This window comes from Pipistrellus hanaki (assembly GCF_964339955.1).
Source record: "Pipistrellus hanaki genome assembly, chromosome: 8".
Lineage (NCBI taxonomy): Eukaryota > Metazoa > Chordata > Mammalia > Chiroptera > Vespertilionidae > Pipistrellus > Pipistrellus hanaki.
The window spans coordinates 85068540-85092932 of NC_140510.1; the positions used below are offsets into that span (position 1 = coordinate 85068540).

Below are 24393 nucleotides of genomic sequence, written 5' to 3' on the forward strand. Positions count from 1 at the left end.
AAACATCGACCAGCTGCCTCTTGCACACCCCTGCAACCAATGTACATGACCTTGCCCGGAATCGAACCTGGGACCTTTCAGTCCGCAGACCGATGCTCTACCACTGAGCCACACCGGCTTCGGCAAGCTTAAACTTTTCATACACACACAAGTACTGAGAATAGCAAACACTCCCATACCTTGATCCCACAAATTTAGTTGTTATCAGCATTTTGCCACACTAGTTCTATCTATTCCTTTTTTTTTCTTTTTTAATATTTTATTGATTTTTTTACAAAGAGGAAGGGAGAGGAATAGAGAGCTAGAAACATAGATTAGCTGCCTCCTGCACACCTCCCACTGGGGGTGTAGCTGCAACCAAGGTACATGCCCTTGACCGGAATCGAACCTGGGATTCCTTCAGTCCACAGGTGGACACTCCATCCACTGAGCCAAACAGGTCAGGGCTATCCCTTTTTCAAGTTTTTCTTTTTTTTTTTCTTTTTAAAAAAAAATATATTTTATTGATTTTTATACAGAGAGAAAGGGAGAGAGATAGAGAGTTAGAAACATCGATGAGAGAGAGTCATCGATCAGCTGCCTCTTGCACACCCCCTACTGGGGATATGCCGCAACCAAGGTACATGCCCTTGACCGGAATCGAACCCGGGACCCTTCAGTCCCCAAGCCGATGCTCTATCCATTAAGCCAAACTGGTCCCGGCCCTTTTTCAAGTTTTTCATTGCTGTAGTTTAAAAAAACTATTTGAAATAATTTTAAATTTAAAGAAAAGTTGTAAGAATAGTACAAATAACTCCCATAATCCCTTCACCCAGATTCATTAACATTTTACCACAATTAGTTTTATTGTATTTTTTAAGATCAAGTATATTCACTTATATAACCACAGTATAATGAACAAAATCAGGAATTTAAAATTGTTATAACACTATTCACTAATCTACAGCTCATTATTGAATATTGCCAATCCTTCCAATAATGTTCTTTATACCAGTTTTCCTGGTCTAAGATCCAACCTAAGATCATGATTTGTGTTTGGTTGTGATGTGTCTTTAGCCTCTAATCTAGAACCGTTCTTCATCCTTTCTTTGTCTTTTATTTGATTCAGGTTTAAATTTTTGGCAAAAACACTACATACTAGTAAGTGATGATGTGTCCTCAGTACGTATTATCTGGAAACATGATGTTTTTGTCCATTGTTCATTTGGCTATGGTAGGCTGAGCAAATTTCCGTTGCTATAGCTTTTTAAAAAATATATATATTTATATTATATTTTAGAAAATAGATTACAAAAAAATTGAGCAGATTGGAGTAGGAAAGAGTTCGCATATTAAACTCACCCTATACACAATTTCCCCTATATTAACATCTTATATTATTATGATACATTTGTTACAATCAGTGAACCAATATCTATGTATCAATAACTAAAACCCATATATATTTAGATTTCTTTAGTTTTTATCTAATGTTCCTTTTCTGTTCCAGTTACAGTTGTCTCCTTGGGTTCCTCTTTCTATATCAGTTTCTTTTTTTTTTGGTTAAACCTCACCCAAGGATATTTTTTACATTGATTTTTAGAGAGAGGAAGAGAAAAGGGAGGGAGAAGGAGAGAGAGAGAGAAACATCAGTTGGCTGCCCCCTGACTGGAAATAAAACCCACAACCTTTGGTATTCAAGGTGATGGTCTAACCAACGAAGCCACCGGGTCAGAGCTCCTGTGGTGTTCGTTTCTCTCTATTTCCTATAACCTGGAAATTGGAGCCTAAACCTCGATTAGATTCAAATTCGTCTTTTAATTTCTTCACAGAAATAATCTACCTAAATATTACTGTGTATTTCAAATTGCATCACAGCAGGTGACATAATTCATAGCTGCCCCACCTTTCAGCATCTAAGATTGATGAAAATACACAGGTGATGGCAGACATCCTTCCAGCGTAAAATTCCATCAACTCCATCAATGACTGTTGCTTAGAGCAATTATTAAGCATCCTTGCTCTGGTCCAGATGGTTTTCATTAGGTTAGTTTAATCTCCTACTGTCCTCCCCTGTTTTTCCTGGAGCAGACTGTTTAGAAAAGATCTTTTCACCGACCAGCTCTGTTTAGATCTCCAAATCCATCAGGTCTAGGGACCTTTGAGACGGAGGGGGCATCATCTGTCTTGTTGAGGAGGCGAATTAAGGTCGTGTTTCCTAAAGTTCACACACTTGAATCCCATAAAGCAGGTGGCTGTAGTTGTACCTCCTGGGTGGGGTGCCCTTAAGGGAATTTCGGTTGGAGGAAAACAGTGGATCTGGCAGTCAAAATCAAACACTTGAAAGACCTACTAAGAATATTCTTGAACAAGGCCTTCGATCTTTTATTTTAGGAGGGCTAATTAAGGCACCGCCAAGGAAAGAGTCCCTGCGGGTTAGGTGAAATCAGGGCAGGGAGACTCTGGCGGGGAGGCTTTCCGGATTTCCTCTCGGGACTACATCTCCCAGCGTCCCGCTCTCCAGTCCCGCCGCTCAGAAGCCACTGCGCGTGCGCGAGGCCGGCGAAGCCCCGCCCCGGCGGCCCCGCTGCCCCGAGACTCGCGCGCCGCGCGCCCGGCGGGATCGCCCTCCAGCCGGGCCGTCCGTCCACTGGGGGCGCAGAGCGAGGCGGCGGCAGGCGGCGGCTGAGGACGCGTGGCCCGCGGCGCGGCGCGGTTGCTAGGGGCGCCGAGCCCTCCCGCCTGTTCAGGCCGGAGGAGGAAGCCGCGCGGAGCCGGCGCCGAGCCGGGCGAAGCGGGGTCCACCAGGTGAGTGCGGCCGCGGGGCCGGAGGGGCAGCCCCCCTCTGCCCGGCCCCCTCTGCCCGGCCCTCTCTCCCCTGCCCCCTCTCCCCAGCCCCCTCTGCCCGGCCCTCTCTCCCCTGCCCCCTCTCCCCAGCCCCCTCTGCCTGGCCCTTTCCCGCCGGTCCCCGGCCTCCCGGCCGCTTCCGCCCTGCCCGCCGCCTCCCCATCCCCCGGAGACCGGGGCCCCTGCCCGCCGCCTCCCCATCCCCCGGAGACCGGGGCCCCGGCCTTTCACCGGCCAGGACCCCGCGCCTTGTGGGAACCCGTCTCCCCTCGCCGCGCCCTGAGCTCAGCGGGCCGGCACCCCAGCCCAGGCCCCCGCCTTCCCCCCGCCGCCGCGGTGTAAGTCCCCCCTGGGTGAGCCCGCGCTCCCCCGGCTCCAGGGCGGCTTTTTACTTCCCCACTAAGTACCCGGGGGAAAACTCTACCAACCTGCAGAGATCCGAACAGCATCTGAGTCCTGTGGAGTTTAACTTCATCCGTCCGCCCGCCCGCCCAACCCTTTACGGAATCATTCAACAGCTTAAAGGCCAGCAGATGTGCTGAGCCAGGCCCCGCGGAGCGGCCGGAGGGCTCAGTGGTCCGCGGGCCGGCGTGTTGGCGGAGTCTGAGTCTGGGGAAGGTTTTAGCCAATTACACAGGCCTCCCCCATGCTGTGCGGTGTGTGCCCGGGAGAACATTAGATACTTAGCCCGGGCTCACTGGGAACATCATTATTCCCATTCCCCGGGCTTCACAATCCCACTCTGGATCCAAGAAATGTTTTCATCCTTTATGGAGGCATCCCTCAGATAGTCAGTGGTCGCCAACCTTCGGACCTCACCGGCCACCGGCTGGCGACCGCTGCCGGAGGTGACCTCTTTCTTAGGCACCTGTTGGTTTAGCTCATCGACTAGCTGCCCCTCCAAATGCTGTCTTCTTCATCCACACCCACCTGGTCACTGAAATCAGAAAATTAGGGTCATTCCAGGCTGCTCCTTGTCTCATTCTCCCCGCGTCTACTCAGCACCGGGTTTTGTCACTCCGGAGACCAGACTAGAGCTGAGGGACTGACGGTGGTTGCCGTGGGAATGGAGAGAAGTTAAAGATGTTTTCTCATTGGCTCCCTGCCGAAATTCCTCATATTCAACCCATGCACTGACACTCTAGTATTCCCAAACACAAACCTGGTGCTGTTTTCCTGTTAATTATCTGTGATTTTCCTGCAACACACTCTTCAAATGGTTTTATTCATATATTCCCAGAAGAATTTTAAAAACCATCTATTCCTTGCACATCTTAAAGTGGAATTCAAAAATTTTTCATCAAGTTTAAACAAGTTTCTTCTTTGTTAAGAGGAAGTAGAGCCTGGCTGGTGTGGCTTAGTGGTTGTGTGTTGATCTGTGAACCAGGAGAAGGTTATGGTTTGATTCCTGGTCAGGGCCTGTGCCCTGGTTTCTGGCTCCATCTCCAGGAGGGGGGGCATGCAGGAGGCAGCTGATCAATGATTCTCTCATCATTGATATTTCCGTATCTCCCTCTTCCTTCCTCTCTGAAAACAATAAAATTATATTAAAAAACGAAAAAATTACATTATTAAAAAAAAGTAGAAAATATAAATGTTTTATAAAAAGAACTAAATTAAGGATTAACTGTAATTGGAAAACATGTCATCACTTGATTTGATAAAATAAGTTTTAACTCTCTTATTTTACTAACTTGGTTTTGAGAAGAAAGACAAAGGAGTTATACTTTGGACATGCTGAGTTTCGGTCCCTCAGCATATCCACATAGAAAGGCCCCGGAGACGATTGATTCTGTAGGCTTGGAGCTTGTGACAGGGCTGAGTGATGGAAGGAAGTTAAGGATGTCAGAGGTGGTTGAAGTTGTGGGATGGAGCTAGTGGTGCTGTGGGAGTGTTGTGATAATAATTGCAGCTGCCGTTTGTTAAGCGCACTTACTATTGTATGTTCCAGGCCGAATGAGAAGACAGCTCAGAGGAACACCAAGAAAGCAGAGAACTTATAACTAATTATAAAAATGAGTATGTAAATGAAGTCACTTGCTGAAAACTATCTAGATGAAGCCTTACCCTCAGACTATCTGATACTCATGATCTTGAGTTTAGCTTTCCCACTAGATTCCTTTATAACCGTGGAGTGTTCTGATTGAAGGCTGCCTGGATTTTAGCATAGGATCAGATGCTTGAACCTGTCAATGACATATAGAGGAAAAAAAATTCTCTTCTGGCAGAACTGGGAAGCCAGACTTGGCATTTTGAAACAAATACTGAGAGTACTAATGTCTTGTAGGCCCTGAAATACAAAGGACCTTGTCCTCAGGTGCCCTCCTGGATAGATCCTGGGCAGGCAGTGGTATTCTTGACCAGAGGTGCCCAGATTTTTGGTATCAGGACTCCTTTATATACTTAAAGCTCTTTGAGGTCTTAAATATATACTTTTAGTGTGGGGTATAAATCTTGACATTTACCATATTAACTCTTTAAGAACAATAAGTCCATTACAAGTTAATATAAGTAGCATTTTTAAAATTAAAACTGTTGTTTCAAAAGATTAGTGAGAAGTGTGGCATTGTTTTTACAAATATCTTTTTAGAAGACAGTTGGATTTTCATATCTTTTTCTCCATTCATTTGGTTGGGATGTGTTTGCTTGAATTATGAAGAAAATCCATCCTCACACAGATGTTTAGTTGGAAAAGGGAATGTTTTTATAGCCTTTTCAGATAATTGTGGGTATTCTTCTTGGGTACTTCACAAAAGTTAACCAAAGGGTGGTTTGTGAAGGTTAGTTGCAATGTGGAATCTGAAATGATACCAGTGAACTTTTCATACTTTGTTACAGTAAAATCCATTCGTCTATTTCACTTTGACCAGATCTTTACCCAGGCATGATTCTGTAACATTGTGTCATAGGTATTTGGAAAATACTGACTGAGTTATGCAGATATTCCAAGTGTTGTCACATTGTATTATACGGCATTAAAAAGTCATATCCACATTGTCACCACACTCATTAGAACAATGGTTACATGTTGGGAATCTGTCAAGCTCATGGTGGCAGATACAAGTTTGCCAAAACTCTAGTTTTCTCTTAGAAGCTCAAAATTTATTATTGGCAACAAATACTGTCACTTGTTTTCCTTGACATGACAGGCTTTGTTTTGTTTTCTCCCCCAAGAAAATACCTGCCAAATACCAAACCTGACTAACCCATCACTTGTGTGTCATTCATTCCTTCAAATAAACAGTGATCCACAGGTGAGTTTTGCAGTCAGATGTTTATTGAGACAACCATCATCTCCTGTATGCACCTAAGTATTTTTTTTTTAATATATTTTATTATTTTTTTACAGAGAGGAGGAGAAAGGGATAGAGAGCTAGAAACGTCGATGAGAGAAACATCGACCAGCTGCCTCCTGCACACCTCCTACTGGGGATGTGCCCGCAACCAAGGTACATGCCCTTGACCGGAATCTAACCCGGGACCTTTCAGTCCGCAGACCGACGCACTACCACTGAGCCAAACCAGTTTCGGCTGCACCTAAGTGTTTTACTAGTATATGTGCTTTTCATTTTGTCACACAGAATATTAAAAAGATATACTTGAGGTTGAGACTTAATTTTTACTGTGTCATCGAGGACAGTGTTAGGTAAAGCTGGCGGTTACTCACAGGATGGTGATGAAATACATGGCGGCCAAGGACCTAACTTGGTGCCATTGTCTCAATTCCCGCCCAGACACCAGTGTTTGGACCCACCTTTGCTTTTGCCCCATCAGTGGAAAGACCAGCCCAGTAAAAAAGACAGACCATGCCCAAGTTTTGTTATGAATGTAGTTCCACTTAGCAGAACTGCTGAGGGCACCTAGAGGTTCCCTCAGATGCTATGGACCACACTTTGAGGACGACTGCTCTAGAGCTTACCATAGGAGGAGGAAAAGAGGGCACTTTCTGAAGCTGCTACAGGTCAAGGCTTCAGGGAGCAAGTCTAATTATGGTTAGCCTTCAACTGTTTGTTTTTACTTTTCAGTAATTTGTAGATTTACTCCCTTAGTTCTAGCTGCTAGGAGCCCCTCAGGTGTTTTTTTGTTGTGTTTTTTTTTAGAGAGAGAAAGATAGAAACATAGATTTGTTCTACCCATTCATGTACTCATTGGTTGATTCTTTTTTAAAAAAATATATTTTATTGATTTTCGTTTCCAGAGAGGAAGGAAGAGGGATAGATAGACAGCTAGAAATGTCGATGAGAGAAACATCAACCAGCTGCCTCCTGCATATCCCCTGCCGGGGATGTGCCCACAACCAATGTACATGCCCTTGACAGGAATCGAACCCGGGACCCTTCAGTCTACAGACCGACACTCTAACCACTGAGCCAAACCGGTTTCGGCCTCATTGGTTAATTTTTGTATGTGCCCTGACTGGTGATTGAACCCACAACCTTTGCATATCAGGACAACACTAACCAACTGAGCTTCCTGGCCAGGGCCTTCCCTCAGTTTTGCCAACTCCTTTTGCAGAGCTGAACTGTGTTCTGCAGAGCTACCTGTCTCAGCTTAATGCTGCTGACCTTCCCTCTCTTTAGGGCTGGGATAGTGGCCTTCCTTTAAGACAGGGGTCTTCAAACTTTTTAAAGTGGGGGCCAGATCACGGTCCCTCAGAGAGCTGGAGGGCCGGACTATATGAACTACTAATCCCTACTGTAACACCTCGGCTGCGCTCACTGCCCAAAAAACCTGGCGGGCAGGATCAGACTCCCCTGGGGGCTGCATGTGGCCCGTGGGCCGTAGTTTGAAGACCCCTGCTTTAAGAAATTCATTGCAAAAATAAAAAATAAGTTTATTGTTCCTCCAGCTTTCTTTAGGGAGACATTGCTTGGGATTTATCTCATAAAATAAAACGAGTCTGGTTCCTGTACTCCTTCCATTTTATCTGGTTCTGCATAAGTCACTTCTATCTTGTAGCATAACTATTGAGCAATTAAAGTAATCTCATCAGAGATCTTTTGAATTATAAGCTCAGAACCATTTCTGATGTCCTGAGTTCCCCTATTGACCGAGGAAACACTCAGATGGAGGAGGAAAGGAAACTGCAGATCCCAAGAGTCACACACCCTCCTGAACTAGAGGAGAGTGATTTAATCAGGGGTAATGAATAATTGCTTTCTGGAGAAATAGATACCTTGTCCAAGCTGGTCTGGGCCTGGCCCCTGGAGACTTGGTGATCTGAGACAGCAACCATAGATTTTTTTAAGCCTAGGCTGCTCATCCTTTACTCTTACTTAAAGAGAAACTTTGAGGCAGTAGTATCCCACACAGAGTGGAAGGCAGAAAGAGACAGGCAGTTTCTGAATGCTGTACAAAGATGACAAGGCAGGATGTTGAGATTCCTGCGACTGGGTACTTTAGAGGGGAGAGGCTGAAGCCAAGGAGGTGTGTCCGGATTCTACTGACAGTCCTGCCCTCGGTGGAGGCTGAGAGATTGCAGATTGGGCTGAGCCAGGGGTCTTCAAACTACGGCCCGCGGGCCATATGCGGCCCGCAGAGGAGTCTGATCCGGCCCGCCAGGTTTTTTGGGCAGTGAGCGCAGCCGAGGTGTTACAGTAGGAATTAGTAGTTCATATAGTCCGGCCCTCCAGCTCTCTGAGGGACCGTGATCTGGCCCCCACTTTAAAAAGTTTGAGGACCCCCTGGGCTGAGCCATCCATGCATATACAGAGAAAAGGATGCGTGAGGCCATGTTATTCATCTTTGGAATGCTCTGAGTTCTTTACCCTCCTCTCTTGTCCCTTTAGTCAAACTTTTAACAGCTTTGTGCCAGTATAATTGACATGGAGCATACCCATCACTCCCACGTGAATTGTTTTTAAACTTTGTTTTGGGGAGTCTTAGTACCTCCACGAAGCTGTGAGAAGAGAGCTGGGCAGCATTGCCTAGGAGGAAGCCACGCTGGGCAGTGATCTGCCCTTCTAGCAGATCCGCCCTGCGTTTGTCTGTATAGATGCCCAGGGCTTCCCTAAAACACCTTCATGGAGTTTATGAGGCATATTCATATGTATGAAAAGAGAAGAGACAGTGGTAAGAGATGGCCTTTGCAAAGTGTCAAAGCAGAGGGATAAATACACAGATATTCAAGGAGAGGGGGGCTTGAGCTGGGCCTGTAACGGTGAGTGAAATATAGACTCAAAAGGAAGAGGCTTGGTAAAGGCCTGCCGACAGCTCTGGAAGGCTTATTCTAGGAGCTGAGTGTGAGGAGCAGTACAGGATGGAGCTACAAGGGCAGACCCTAGAGATAGAGTTCAGTTCGGTCTGGGTGCTGTTGTCATAGTCCAGGCGGTGGGTGGTGGTGGGAATGAAAGGGGAAGCCTGTTAGGAAGAAAGAATCTTATCAGTTTTGTGTTTGGTCTGGCGGAGGAAGAAGGCAGAGTGACTTAAGTTGTCCTCTTAGGTGACTGAGAGAAAGAAGGTTCCACTGAGAGAAGGTACAGAGCTAATTTGACCAGCTGGATTGAGACGGTTGGACATGGACACGGAGAAGGTGGAGCAGATAGCTGGTGATGGGACATGAAGCCTGAGAGAGGTCAGGCTGAAAAGGGACTGTTTTTCTGAAGACGATAGGTGAAGTTGTGGGAGCAGATGGGTTTGATGTGGAAGAGGATGAAAGAGAGACACTGGGGAATTTTGGAGGGAGCCTCAGCAGGAGGAACAGCTGTTACTGAGGGAGTTGGGGATGGATGGCTGTGGCAGAGTTGGAGGAGGAAGGAAACTGCAGACCTCAGAACAGTGAACAAGGGAGCAACAAGGAGCTCTGGCAGGAGAGGAGCCACATCCCTGTGTAATCTGAGGAGTCCCGTCTTGAGGCTTTGCTGGTCATACCTCTTGTAGACACATTTGTTTACTCAGCAAATATTTAAGGAACCCTGGTGACATTTTTCAGGGCTGGGCATATGCTGTGCGCACAAAGTCCCAGTTCTCATAGAGTGTTCACTGTGAAAGAGAGGAAGACAGATAGCAAAGGAATGTTTAATAATTAAAGTTTTCATTTTAAAATATAATTAATAAGGTTTTTGACTAGGTGGTTCATTTATATAGCTCAGAACTTAAAATGATAGCACAAGGTATACACAGAGAAGTCTCACACCCCATTGGTAACCTGTTTTTAAAAAATCAGTTTCTGTTTCTGTTTTTTTTAAATTAATTTGTTTATTTAAAAAATTTTATTGAGGAAGGGAGAGAGAGAGAAGGGTCCCGGGTTCGATTCCGGCCAAGGGCATGTACCTTGGTTGCGGGCATATCCCCAGTAGGGGGTGTGCAAGAGGCAGCTGATCGATGACTCTCTCTCATCGATGTTTCTAACTCTATCCCTCTCCCTTCCTCTCTGTACAAAATCAATAAAATATATTAAAAACAAATAAATAAATAAATAAATAAAAAATAAATAAAATCAATGAAAACATGTATTAAAAAAAAAAAAGAAGTGGCAAGAATAGAAGTAGGGAAACCAGCAGATGAGAGATTATAGTAATTTGGGTTAAAGTAATAACTGGACATGAAGAATAGATGGATTTAAGGACATATATTTGAAGCTGGAAGGATGTGAAGATCTCCTGAGATTGGGGTGAAGTCATTACCACGGGGCATGTTGGGAGTTTCTGTGTTGCATGAACACCTGTCTCAGGGACTTAGGCTGTTCTGCCTGGATGATATATATATATATTGAAGTCTTCTTTGTGCAATCACAGCTTATTTCCTGTCTCTGACTCCAAAAGATTAATTGACTCTAAAATGTTAAGTGAGGAATATGATTGATCGTTCCTATTTTTTTAGACTTTTTACTAAAATCTGACATTCCCATCTAATTTCAAGAAGATTAAAAGATCACGTGTCCTTTCCCTGAATAACAGCAGTCATAGAGAACTTTGAGCTTCCCACACTGCCCCCTTGCTTTCTTGACTCTAACCCTGAAGTCCTTATTTTAGCATCTAGGTTCCTGTTTTTCAGGTTGGCGCTGACAGCAGCTGCTCTCTCAGTTGAAGGCAAGACAGGACTTGTGTTTTGTTGGGTAGTGAGGTTTTCACATAGAATCAGGTTTAACAGTCCTTCTTTTCTAAAAATTGGAGATTCCCCCAAGAAAGTGCTGTTAAACTTCATCTGCCCTGTGTGGTGTGTGCCTTCCTCCTTAAATTCCCCTCAGCCATAGTTTACACATTCCTGGCAGATGGGAGTGGAGTGGCTGCACTGGAAAGACTGGTGTTTTGGTGAGACTTCATCAGGCATGTGACTGCAGTGCAGGTGGATTGCCCAGTCACGCCTGCTTCAGGTAATGGAACCAGGAATGAGTTTTACTGTGTTGGCTTGAGCCATTCACTAGTAAAATCCATTCTTGCCAATCTAATTTCAAAGAAAAGTTGAAGTAGATTTTTATTTTTTTAACTTCTTTTATTTTGAAATTATTTCAGACCTGCAAAAAGTTGTAAATAGTACAAAGAATCCCTATTTACTTTTACCCAGAGTTATCAAATGTTAATATTTTCCACACTTGCTTTATTATTCATTCTTATGTGAACTGTGAACTTTTTTTTTAATGTTTGAGAGTAATTTCCAGACATGATGCCCTTTACATCAGAATATTTTCTAGACAGTTTCTAAATATTTTCTAAAACAATGATATTCTCTTACATTGCCACATATGATGATCAAAATCAGGAAATTAACATTGTTGTAATACCATCCTATGTATAATAAAACCCTAATATGCAAATTGACCAAACTGCAGAACACCGCCAGAACAACTGTTCACTATATGCACACTGACCACCAGGGGGCAGATGTTCAAAGCAGGAGCTGCCCCCTGGTAGTCAGTGCACTCCCGCAGGGGGAGCGCTGCTCAGCCAGAAGCTGGCAAGCGCAGTGGCAATGGTGGGAACAGTGGCGAGCAGTAAGGAGCAGCAAGCAGGCAGGCAGTAAGGAGTGAGGGGCACTGGAACTTGCCTGTGAGGGGGAAAAGTGGCTGATAAGGTCAGAAGAAGACTCAGGAGTCAGAGTGCATAGGCCTTGGAGCCATCCAATGGCTTTAAGCTACTTTTTATGGCCACAGAATCCTGTGTAATAAAAAGGCTAGCCTCTGCCATCTTAGGATATGTGACACCTTACCTAAGCTGGCAGTCGGACACCCCCTGAGGAGTCCTGGACTATGAGGGCACAGGCCGGGCTGAAGCACCCCCCTACACACACACACACACACACACACACACACACACTGTAAGAATTTTGTGCACTGGGCTATATATATATATATATATATATATATGAAAGCCAAAGCAACCGTCTGATCGTCCATTAGGTATGATGAGCACTGACCACCAGGGGGCAGACTCTCAGTGCAGGAGCTGCCGAGCTGTGGTCACCTGGCAGGGCAGTTCTCGGGTGACACACCCGGAACCAGAGAGGAGGGAGCCCGGTTCCAGGGTGCGTCACCTGAGAACTGCCCTCTCGCAATCTGGGAGCCCGAGAGGGATGTTGGAGAGCCGGTTTCCGCCCATCCCCACAGGCCAGGCCGAGGGACCCCCACCTGCCAGAGGGACCCCTTCAAGCCACGGTGCTGCCCCAGGTGCGGCTGGCTGGGAAGGGACCCCGGAGGTTGGCTCCAGGGCCTCTCCAGCCCATCTTGCCCAGTCCAGCCCTGCTGGCCACCTCCTAATTAATTTCTTTTCAGGGTGCACAAATCCGTGCACTGGGGCACCAGTGTGCTATAATGCTTTTATCAGATCTGCCATGTTCAAATATCATCAGTTGTTTTGTCCTTTATCTGTTTCAGGTTACATGTATTTATTGTCATGGTTGGTTTTTTTGTTAGTTTGTTTTAGTGCCCATCTGAGAATAAATTTTTTTGTGTATGGGGTTTTTTTTGTTTGTTTGTTTGTTTTTTAGAGAGAAATATTGATGTGAGGGAGAAACATCGATTGATTGCCTTATGCATGCACTCCGGTCTGCAGATCAAACCTGCAATCAAACCCTGACCAGGAATCGAACCTGAGACCCTTTAGTTCACAGCACGACCTTCCCACACCGGCCAGGGCAGTTGTCATGTCTTTTTAGTCTCCTTTAATCTGAATAGTTCCTTAGCCTTTCTTGTTTTTTAATGAGCTTGACACATTTAAAGAGTACAGACCAGTTATTCTGTAGAATGACCTTCAATTTGGCCTTGTCTGATCTTTCTCACGCCTTCAATATATGCATTTTTGGCAGGAAATCAGAGAAGCAATGATATGTTCTGAGGGCATCATATCATGAGGCACTTAATGTCAATTTGTTCTATTTCTGATGGTGACAGTTTTGACCGCTTGATTCAAGTAGGGTCTGCCAGGTTTCTCTGCTGTAAAGTCCTGGTGTGTCCCTTGGTGACTAACAAATATCTGGTGGAGAGGTATTTAGAGATGATATGATTATCCTATTTCCCACTTTCCAGTTCCTTTTTAGCACCAAACTACAACTGCAGCTGAAAATCTAGTTACTGTTAATATAACAAATATCACAGAAGTTCCCAAATGACCAGACAGTTGTGTCTTTCTATAAAAAAGAGTATTACTTGGCCCTGGCCGCTGGGCTCAGTTGGTTGCTCATGGTCCCGTGCACTGGCCAGATGATTTCGTGGGTGGGGCCCATGCCCAGGTTTGGGATTTAATCCCCTGTCAGGGTGCATGTGGAAGGCAGCCCATCGATGTTTCTCTCCCTCTCTCTCATCCATGTTTCTCTCCCTTTCCCTTCCTTTCTCTAAAACCAATAAAAATGCGTATTAGAAAAAAAGAATATTGTACTATACGCTGAAATTCTGTGGGGAATGATTATGGCCTGCTCCATGTGTTTTCCAATGTCAGATCGTTTGGTGTCAGTAATAATGAATGTGATAACCACCAGCCCTTGAATGTTTAGCAGGGACTACATTACTGTGCTTCATGTGAATTTTCTAATTTGATCTCACCACTAGGTAGTGGGGGTTATGGCACTTTCTCCCTTGTCTTTTCCTTAAACGTTCCAGCTGTGTTGCTTTAGCATTGAATGGATTTGCTATTTGGCAGAGCTCTGCTTACATGAGTCACCGAGGGTGGTAGCTGCTGATACAGCATGGCTGTGAGTAGCGGGAGTGCCGGGAGACTTGGAAAACTTCACAAGTAATAAGTGGTTGTTTTTGAAAGATCAGCCCAAACTGAAGCCCAGGATACAGAGTAAAGAAAGCTTCTGTCCTGTTTTTGCCTCTGTGTTCTCTATAAACTCTCCTGTCCCACTGTGGCTGCAGGATATAGTCATTTTAAGTAAAAAAAAATAAAATAAAAAAATAAAAAAATTGGTATTTAGCCCTAGCCAGTTTGGCGTGGTAGATAAAGCCTTGGCCTGTGGACTGAAGGGTCCCATGTTTGATTCTGGTCAAGAGCAGGTTGCAGGATCAACCCCCAGTAGGGGGCATGCAGGAAGCAGCCGATCCATGATTCTCTCTCATCATTGATATTTCTCTCTCTCCCTTCCTCTCTGAAATCAGTAAAAATATATATTTAAAAAAATATTGTTATCTACTTTGTTTCTTCTATTTCCCATCAACACATGGGATGTAATTAAAGTTTATACAGTTGGCAAGACTGTTGAAGAGATGAAATTACTGTCTAAACTCCAGAATGAACTCCAGAGGTCAGCAAGGGGAATCCTCTGCCATGTCTGAACTTGTCACACCGTGGAAAGCAGACCGTCAGGGAACAGTAGATGTAAAATATGATTCTTGAATGATCTTTGACCTTCAGAATTGGTTGGAGAGGAGGAAGATATTGGCTGGTTTCTATGCCACTCCCATAATTGCCTTATTCGAAACCACTCAGGTAAAGTTGTGAATGGTGAGACAGAAAAGTCTTTTTTGTTTTTTTGGAGAGAGGATGGCACTCTCTGAGTGAGCATGTGAGCAGACTCTCATTGGCAGAGCCTTCGAGTCACAGTCCTTGGGACTTTATCAGTCCCAAACCTGTAGCCAGTTTGATTACGTGAGGGCAGCAGGAACACCACTTGAAAACACCAGGAATCTAGTGTTCTTCTCTCATGGCCCCAATTGACGACCAAGACTGATCACCCAAGAAATACTGAAGTGGGACTCTTGTTTACCCACGGACCACTGTAGCATTGTATTTGTCTTTTTGTTTCTCTCCCCTTCAGGCTGACAGACTTGGAGGATGCAGCTGTTGTTAATGGAGATGTGTGGCCCCTTACCTGAGCCGGGCCATGAGGCCATGCTGCCATGATGTGGGCCCCTCATGGCCTCAGCAGGAACTGAACACTACAGTGCTGGCCAGGGAAATCGCGTCGCACAGAGTGGTCCCTCTGGCAACGTGCCATCTGAGAAGTCCTCTGAGGACAAGGTCTGGTCTTCCAGTTCCTCAGCAGACGGAGACAAGCCAGAAGCTGGAGAAGCACGTGAGCACCCTGTCAGCAGGATTGGACCTTCACTTCTTTGGCCCCCCAAGCCGGCCAGCATATTTCTTTTGTCCCAGCATTTCATGTAGCGCTGGGACCACGGCTGCCCTTGCAGGCCACAGCAACACCTGCTCCCTGCCTTCTGTCCCGGACTTGTTTAGCAGTGCCCTGCTGTACCGCCGCCTCAACCGGAGAGACAAAGCATACCAGCAGCTGGAGTCTCTCTGCTTACGTGCAAGCTCGTCAGAGAAAAGATCTTTTGCTGGCCCCCAAAAGAGCCTCCTTGACAGACTCACTGCCAATCAGGCCACGTCTTCCACGGTCTCCCCCATGGCCCAGCCCGTGGCACCCCCCGCCATAGATCCATACCTCACACTGGGAGCAGCCGGGGAGAACCCTTCCGGGAAGAGGCTGGCCTCCACCATCTCAGGGAAGATCCCATCTCCACCCTCCTACAAGCCCCCGCTGAGTAACTCCTTCACGCGGCCAAGCACCACCAAAGTGCCTTCGTCACAGGCCCCAGAGGGCCTGAAGTCATTATCCTCACCCAGAATCCAGCTTGTGTCCTGGCATCATTCAGGGGGCACTGGAGACTGTGCATTCCAGCCTGTTGCACACAAGGTACCCAAGAGCAATGGCATTGTTATACACGGTGCCCTTGCCCATAGCACCGTGTCTACCCCTAGCTCCTTACACACTTCCGCCACCAGTGTTGCCTCTCCCCAGTACAACCACAGTAACTTAGTCATGAGGATAAAGCCACATCCCTGTGGCCTGAATGGCGACTCCGTTTCCCAGGCTCTGACCAAGGAGGCTCCGTTCACTGAGGCTGTGAGGCAGTTGACTGCAAGAAGCTTTGAGAAGCCGAGGCAAGGCCCCCAGTTTGGACAGTCTTGTTTTGGGAACCCAAGCTTGCAATGGGATGATCTCAAAAGGATCAGGCGGTGGAAACCTCCTGTGGTACCCCAGCAGTGCCCCCAGGAGGGTACCCCCGCAGACAATAGGATCCTCCCTGGAGCCTCAGACACCTTGGAATTGGACAATACACTCCTTTGTACCAAATGCATCAGCATTCACCTCCTTGCCTCACACACCAGTGAGCTCAGCCACAGCCCTGTCTGTGGGTCTGCGGTCGACTCCACACCACCCCCAGGAGAAGACAAGACGCCTGTGCTGCCTTCTCCCGCTCAGCGCTGTGACTTAGCAGCTGTGGCCTACCACCTCTCTTCTGTCCATCTGGACCAGCATGGGAAGGAGGAGCCTGTCGGAGCCAGGAAGCTGGACTCACCTGCTGAAGATACTGGGTAAGTTGGAGGAAGTTTTTGGTTCATTTAGAGCAGTGATTCCCAAAGTGGTCTATATCGACCCCCAGGGGTCTATGACAACCTGTAAGGGGTCTACGTCAGTGAAAAAAAAATTTGGGGGTCCATGAAATGAAAATGGGGGTCCACGATAGTGGATCTCAACATACACTGATAGTACCTATTTACTTACATCATATTATCTTATAATATAAAAACATATAAATTATTTATAAAAGTACCTATGAAGTAAAAAATTTATTATATATGTTTATAAAATTGTGTAAGTTGTAGGATAAAAACCTGCACATAATGATATACCAGTATCATCTTGTTACAAGCATACGCGCAGTAAACATTCTTGCCAATTTTTGTCTCAAAGCTTCGCGAACTTGCACCGACTTGTTCAATTCGTCACTCTATAAATATGAATGTGAGAAAAATACGTTCATTCGTTTCCTGAATCTTGAATAGGAAAGTGCTGAGAAAATATTTAAAAAAATATAAACTGGTAGTTTATCATACAAATTATAGTGAATCAGTGTTATTTTGTTTGAGAATGCCGGAGAAAAGTAGGTACATTATTTTTTATTAAATTTTAACACTAAACTTCACTACAGTTAGAAATTTACAAAAAAATCAATATCAGGTAAGTAGGGGGTCTACCCAAAACCAAAAAACATGGTAAGGGGTCTACGGCACAAACAAGTTTGGGAACCTCTGATTTAGAGCAACAGACTATATATACCCAAACTCGCAGACACTGGCCCTGTGTCTCTGAAGGTTGGTTTTAGTTTTTAGCTGATCTAGAGTTATAGTTTTCACTTTAGGGCAAAGATCTGCATGCTACAGCTTCCAAGCCAAATCCCGCACACTGTCTGTTTTTGTAAAACTTGATTGAAATGCAGCCTCGACCATTCATTTACTGCTGTATTATATGGCTGCTTTTCTGTTGCTATGGTAGGGTTGAGTAGTTGTGACAGACTGACTGGATCACAAAACTGAAAATATTTACTGTCTGGTCCTTTAGCGGAAGAGTCTGCTGAGCCCTGCTTTAGGTTATAACCAGGGAGAAATAAACATTCCAAACACACAAGCTGGGGCCTGTGACTTTTCTACTTAATTCCAAACCAGATCAGGTTCTCAGTCATTCTTGGAATGAGAGCCATTTCAGAGTGAGGGCATGCATGTACTTGGTTTCGTCTCTTAGCTCCTTGTTACTAATCTGATTCACCAAGGCTTTTCTTGTTTTAAGTTCCCAGAGAGTGATCTAGGGACTTTGGAGCCAATGACCAGACATTCATTGGTGGTGTTTTGAATGCAGAGTTTTGGGCTTATACGCTCGGAGGGACTTCAAAGCAGATGGAAGACATAGTGCCTCTGCAGAACAGGGGTGTAGGGTTGAGGAACTAGGGCTAGACCTAAGCTCTGAGAGCAAGGGAAATAAACTGTGAGATTCAGGCAACAGATAGATTGGTGACCAGGGAAGAGACAAACACTGGAAGATGATGAAGGAATGAGAACCTTAACTGTGACCTCTGTTATGGAACTGGCCGGGCTTGGGCTATGGTTTTCTTACAGTTCAGCTGCTGACCTCCAGCCAGACCAGGTGGAGGCTGAAGATCTAGAAGAAGAGCTGGTAGACGGTTTGGAAGACTGCTGCAGCAATGATGGGAATGAAGTGGAGGAGGGTGAGCAGGGGACCCTTTCACTCCAACTGGGCATTGGTCACGACCGCTAGGGAAGGGGGCTCACAGTTATGTTCCCCGTCTTAGACCCACTTTGTCACCTGCATTACTCATCCACCTTGAGGGTCCCAGGGCGGTAGGGAGTGGCTTTTAAGGGACTTTGTTCTCTAGTCCTGCCGTCCCACCAGTCTTACCTTCGCCCTGCTGCTGTTGCGTTCAAAGAAGGCAGCACAAGGCAGCAGAGTGGAGCTCATGGCTCCGCAAGAAGGCGGAGCCAGGAGCAGCCAAGGAAGAGCCGCCTGGGCCTGCTGAGTCTGTGCAGCAGCCTTTCCCATTAGAATTCTCTGCTTCCCCCCTGCCAGCAGACTCGGAGTGCTCCTCCTTCAGTGCTGTCTCTTCCAACGAGTCGATAGCAGTGATCTCTCGGTGAGTGTTGGTTGTATGATCATTGTAGATGCTTATTTTCTGTCTCTTTAGGAGAGAGGCTAAGTCCAGTACTCTTGAGAGGCAGCTAACAAAAATTTTCTGTCTTTTTAAAGTTTTTAAAACTTTTGATTTTGAGACAATTATACAATAGATGTCTCATGCAGTTGTAATAAATAATATATAGAGATCCCCCAAATTACTCAGTTTCCCCCTATGGTAAAATTTTGCAAAGATATGGTATACTGTAGTATAACCAAGATACCAACATTAGTCAGGATACATTCCCATCACTGCCAGGACCCCTGTTATTGTCCCAAGAGCCACCCTTCCCTCCCATTCCCAACACCTCCCAGCCCTTGGCAACCGCTGATTTGTTCTGTAATTTTGACATTTCAAGAATGTTACACAAATGGAATGATGTAGCCATTTGGGATTGGGTTTTTTTACTCCGCATAGTCTCTGCCCACTCACCCTGGTTGTTGCACATATCAATAGTTCATTCCTTTTTATTACTGAGTAGTATCCTTGGTATGGATGTGCCAGTTTGTTTAACCATTCGCCTGCTGAAGGTTATGTGGGTTGCTTCCAGTTTGGGACTGTTATGAAACCATCACGTACATATTTTTGCATGAACGTAAGTCTTCATCTCTCTGAGATAAATACCCAGTAGTGCAATTCTGGGTCATCTGGTAATTGCATGTTTAGGAGATAAATACTAGGAGAGGCCCGATGCACGAAATTTGTGCAGGGGGTTGGGGGGAACCCTCAGCCTGGCCTGCACCCTCTCGCAATGCAAGATCCCTCTTGCAGTGAGAGACCCCTCGCTCCTAACCACCAGCCTGCTTGCTCCTAACCGCCCACCTGCTTGCTCCTAACTGCCTGCCTGCTCACTCCTTACTGCCCGCTTGCTCCTCGTTACTACTTGGCTCGCCATTCCTTAGTGCTGCTGCTGCTGTGCTTACCAGCTGTGAGCCTGGCTTCTGGCTGAGCGGTGTTCCTGCTGTGGAGCACACTAACCACCAGGGGGCAGCTCCTGTGTTGAGCGTCTGCCCCTTGGTGGTCTGTGCACATCATAGCAACCAGTCATTCTGATCATTCCGCCATAAGAGTCGCTGTGCTTTTATATATATAGGTGTGTGTGTGTGTGTGTGTGTGTGTGTGTGTGTGTGTGTTTAAAATTGATCTTAGAGAGAAAGGGAGAGGGAGAGAGAGATGGGAACATCAGTGATTAGAAAGAATCACTAATCAGCTGCCTCTTGTATGCTCCCTACTGGGGATTGAGCCTGCAACCTGGGCATGTGCCCTTGACTGGAATTGAACCCGGGGGATCCTTCAGTCCACAGGCCAACGCTCTATCCACTAAGTCAAACCAGCTAGGGTACAAATAGTTTTTTAAAAAACTTCCAAAATTATTTTCTAGAGTGGCTATACCATTTTACATCCCTATCTTGCTTTGTTTTTTTAAAAATTATATTTTTCAATTGCAGTTGACATGCAGTGTTACCATGAATGTCACTTGTCATTGTGTGTTTTTAAAAAAAAAATATATTTTCTTGATTTTTTACAGAGGAAGGGAGAGGGATAGAGAGGTAGAAATGTTGATGAGAGAGAAACATCGATCAGCTGCCTCCTGCACACCTCCTACTGGGGATGTGCCCGCAACTAAGGTACATGCCCTGAGCAGAATCGAACCTGGGACCCTTTAGTCCACAGGCAGGCCGAAACACTATCCACTGAGCCAAACCAGTTAGGGCCACTTGTCATTGTTTTTAAATTAAGTCATTCTCCTTGATTTTCAGTAATCTTAAATTCTGATACTCAGTAAATTAAAAGCCTTTGAAATAAAATATTTTTAAAATGAGGAATAGAGTTGAATTAATTGAAATTATTTAATTGGGAATTGTTATTTAACTTGACCCACTAAAATTCATTAAAATTTTCTAAGGTTTAAATGATTAATGTTTTGCCCTAGCCGGCTTGGCTCAGTGGATAGAGTGTCAGCCTGCAGACTGAAGGGTCCCAGGTTCAATACCAGCCAAGGGCACATGCCTGGGTTGTGGGCTCAATCCACAGTGTGGGGCATGCAGGAGGTAGCCAATCAATGATTCTCTCTCATTGATGTTTCTCTCTCTCCTCCCTTCCTCTCTGAAGTCAATAAATATGTATTTTCTTAAATTAAAAAAATAAAAGATTAATGTTTTATATATTGTGCCTATTTCTGTTATGCTGCAAAATACAGATTGATTGTTTATAAACTAAAAATTAATCTTAAATAATAATATTTGTGAATTCTATCAGCTCAGTATAGAGTCATTTCTTCTCTCTATTTTCAGTGCTGTTTAAAGAAATTGAGATAGATAGATAATTGAGATATTCACTGTTCTGAGACCCCCCTGACATTGCCTTGGCCAAGCCATTGTTGAACAAACATAGGGGTCCCATGGTTCTGCCCCAGATTCCCAGGCCTACATTGCCATAGCCTATATGAGAGGGATGTTGGAATCGGGCCTAAATGGGCAGTCGGACATCCCTCGAGGGGTTCCAGATTAGGGTGCAGGCTGAGCTGAGGGACACCCCCCCATCACGAATTTCATACACCGGGCCTCTAGTTGTTACATAATTTGGTGTCAAATCACTTCCAAGATGGAGGAGAGCATTAATCAACCATGTTTATCTTCAGAAAAGCCTAAGTATAAGATGAGTTAAAAGTATCACTATTTATTTTCTTTTTGTTGCTTTTCCCCTTTTTAAATTATTCGTATCATTCTTTTTCTCTCTTCATTTATTTCTCTTTATCTTAGTGTAGCATATTCCTCTACTAGTAGCCACCCAAACTCATTACCTGCTCTCAGAACCACTTTTTTAATTAATTAATTTATTTATTTGATTTTTATTGATTTCAGAGAGGAAGAGAGAGAGAGAGATAGAAACATCAATGATGAGAATCATTGATCGGCTGGCTGCCTCCTGTACACCCCGTACTGAGGATCAAACTGGCAATCTGGGCATGTTTCCTTGACCAGAATCAAACCTGGGGCCCTTCAGCCTGCAGACTGATGCTCTGTCCACTGAGCCAAACCAGCGAGGGCCAGATCCACTCTTTTCGGGGATTTCCTCAGCCAGTAGCTTGTCACAGGAAATTTTGGAGCTGTATTGATACAGAATGAAGTATCAAAAGCCTTGTCTTCAGGTGACATTTAAAGGTGTGACTATATATATATCACACCTTATTGATATTTGCAAAATAATTATTGAGCACTTACAGAAGTACAATTAAAAGACAGCACTTCCGAGGAGGGACGGGAGGGGGGAAAAAATAATAAAAAAAAAAAAATAAAAGACAGCACTTCCAAAGAAATTACACGTAGTAGTAACAGTACTCCGGGACCATGGCCTTCCCTTTGTACCACGTGTCTGTTTCTCTTCTTAGGGGCTGCATCGAGGCTCTGACCACACCTCTTTCCAACGAGAAAGTTGTCCGGCCAGCCCTTACCTACAGCCTCTTTCCCAATGTGCCTCCTACCATCTACTTTGGCACTCGGAATGAGAAAGGTGAGCCTGGCCAGCTGTGGAAGCCAGAAGAGCCCGGGAGAAGGGGGCCAGCGAAGTTTGGAGGAGGTGGCAAAAGGATTGGAGGGGCTTCCCAGAATGTCTCTTACAGTGCTGGTTCTTCGCCTGGTTCACCGGTCCGATGTGTGACCTTTTTCCTGTCTGTCCTTGAGCTGGTCCTTCTCAGCCCATAATCTCATGCATATTCTTGTCCTCTAACCTGTTTCTTTCCCCTTTCAACATCCCCTCCTTTCTGCGCTCATTCCTGTGCCGCCCCCCCTCTTCCCCACTGAAACTCTGATCAGAAACAATACTTAGGGACTTACCTGCCCAGGAAAGGTTGAGCAATAATGCCATCTATTTCCTCTTTTAACCATGACTCTCCTGCTCTTCCTCAACCAACCCCCCCCCCCCCCCCCCAACTTTCTCCCAGTGGAGAAACTTCCCTGGGAACAAAGGAAGCTGCTGCGGTGGAAGATGAGCTCAGTGACCCCGAACATTGTCAAACAGACCATTGGACGGTCCCACTTCAAAGTCAGCAAGAGTGAGTCCCTTGCCTTATTCTGAACCTGTCCTAACAGATGGGCTTTGAGAGGAAGGGAGCCTGATGCTTCCTGCTCTGTGGGGATCCTGTCCTGAAGCTGCCAGTCTCATAGGACATAGCTCTGAACTCCCTATGGGCTGGAGCCTATCCCTCAAAACCGGAAGGCAGAGAGTCATTGTTCTGCCCGGGACCCCAGGACCTCATGTCTGAAGCTCCATGGTAACGCTTAGAAAACAGGGTCCAGGAGCTCTGTGCCCAGTCCCAGGCATTTCTCGGGCCTCTGGGGATCTCTCTGTCCTAGGGCCTGACCTCCCGACGTGTCTTCCATAGAAAACGATGACTGGCTGGGCTGCTGGGGACACCACATGAAGTCTTCCTGCTTCCGATCTCTCCGGGGGTACCAGAAGGTAGGAGCGCTTTTTGAGGTGCTCTGTAGGGGTTTGGGCTGGAGGAGGGATTGGTAGTGGGGGAAGAGGAGGATGACACAGAGAAGTCAGGAAGGCTCACAGAGGAGTGGAGAAAGTACAGGAGAGGGTGCAGTGTGACCCTGGCAGAGCACACACAGTTAGCAGTTCAGCTGCAGTTACTTGGATAGTCACAGCCTCTCAAAGACATTGTTCTCTAATGTGTCTAGAGATGCAGCATCTGTTCTCAGTCTATTATGTTTCCCCTGTAACTACTGTTTTCAGTTTATTGTTTCCCCTGTAACCACTTTGGGCCCCCACCCCCCCAAGCTGACTGTGTATAAAGAGGCCTCTGGTCTCATATTGAAATGAGTGAGTCCCTTGCCTCAGCCTTAATGAATGAAGGCCAGGTACTTTCTTATCGTTGTATTTAGGCTGTCGTGGAAAAAGACTTAATAGCTTTTTCTTTGCACTTAAGGTGGATATCATGTCTGCCTTAATTGGTATTATTTGTCATGAACTGTCAGCTCCTGGAAGGCACTAAATGTTGTTGTTTTGGCAGCTGAATTCCTTTTTTTTTTTTCTTTTTTTTTTTTTAATATATTTTACTGATTTTTTTACAGAGAGGAAGAGAAAGGGACAGAGTTAGAAACATCAATGATATAGAAACATCGATCAGCTGCCTCCTGCACACCCCCCACTGGGGACGTGCCAGCAGCCAAGGCACATGCCCCTGACTGGAATCAAACCTGAGACCCTTCAGTCCGCAGGCTCTATCCACTGAGCCAAACCAATTTTGGCACAGCTGAATTCTTGGGGACCATGAGATGGTGAAAAGAGGATCGAACAGGAGCTTAGAAAGTTGCTAAGGAAGTTGGAATGGGGGAGTGAGTCCTGCCATCTTCCTCCTGGTCTTACCTGGGCCTCTCCCTGCTCTCACCCTTTGTCCCTCCTGTAGCTAAACCACTTTCCAGGTTCCTTCCAAATTGGGCGCAAGGACCGGCTGTGGCGGAACCTATCCCGCATGCAGAGCTGCTTTGGCAAGAAGGAGTTCAGTTTCTTCCCCCAGTCCTTCATCCTGCCCCAGGATGCCAAGCTCCTGCGCAAGACCTGGGAGAGCAACAGCCGCCAGAAGTGGATTGTCAAACCAGTGAGTGGGTCCCCGTGAGGTAGTAGGTCAGGGTCTGAGAATGGGAACGGCAGAGTAT

At 45.7% G+C, this 24393-nt stretch overlaps 1 protein-coding gene across 1 annotated transcript in view; it reads left to right on the forward strand.

The window, feature by feature from the left end:
• Nucleotides 1-2547: 2547 nt before the first annotated feature.
• The window catches only part of TTLL4 (tubulin tyrosine ligase like 4), a 30234-nt gene continuing 8388 nt past the window's right edge, over nt 2548-24393 (forward strand). Inside the window, 9 exon segments of the mRNA XM_084892398.1 lie at nt 2548-2787; nt 15016-15236; nt 15238-16577; nt 18156-18265; nt 18625-18688; nt 22119-22240; nt 22671-22781; nt 23112-23188; nt 24144-24335. Coding sequence (XP_084748524.1) covers nt 15114-15236; nt 15238-16577; nt 18156-18265; nt 18625-18688; nt 22119-22240; nt 22671-22781; nt 23112-23188; nt 24144-24335 — 2139 coding nt within the window. The 5' untranslated portion in view covers nt 2548-2787; nt 15016-15113.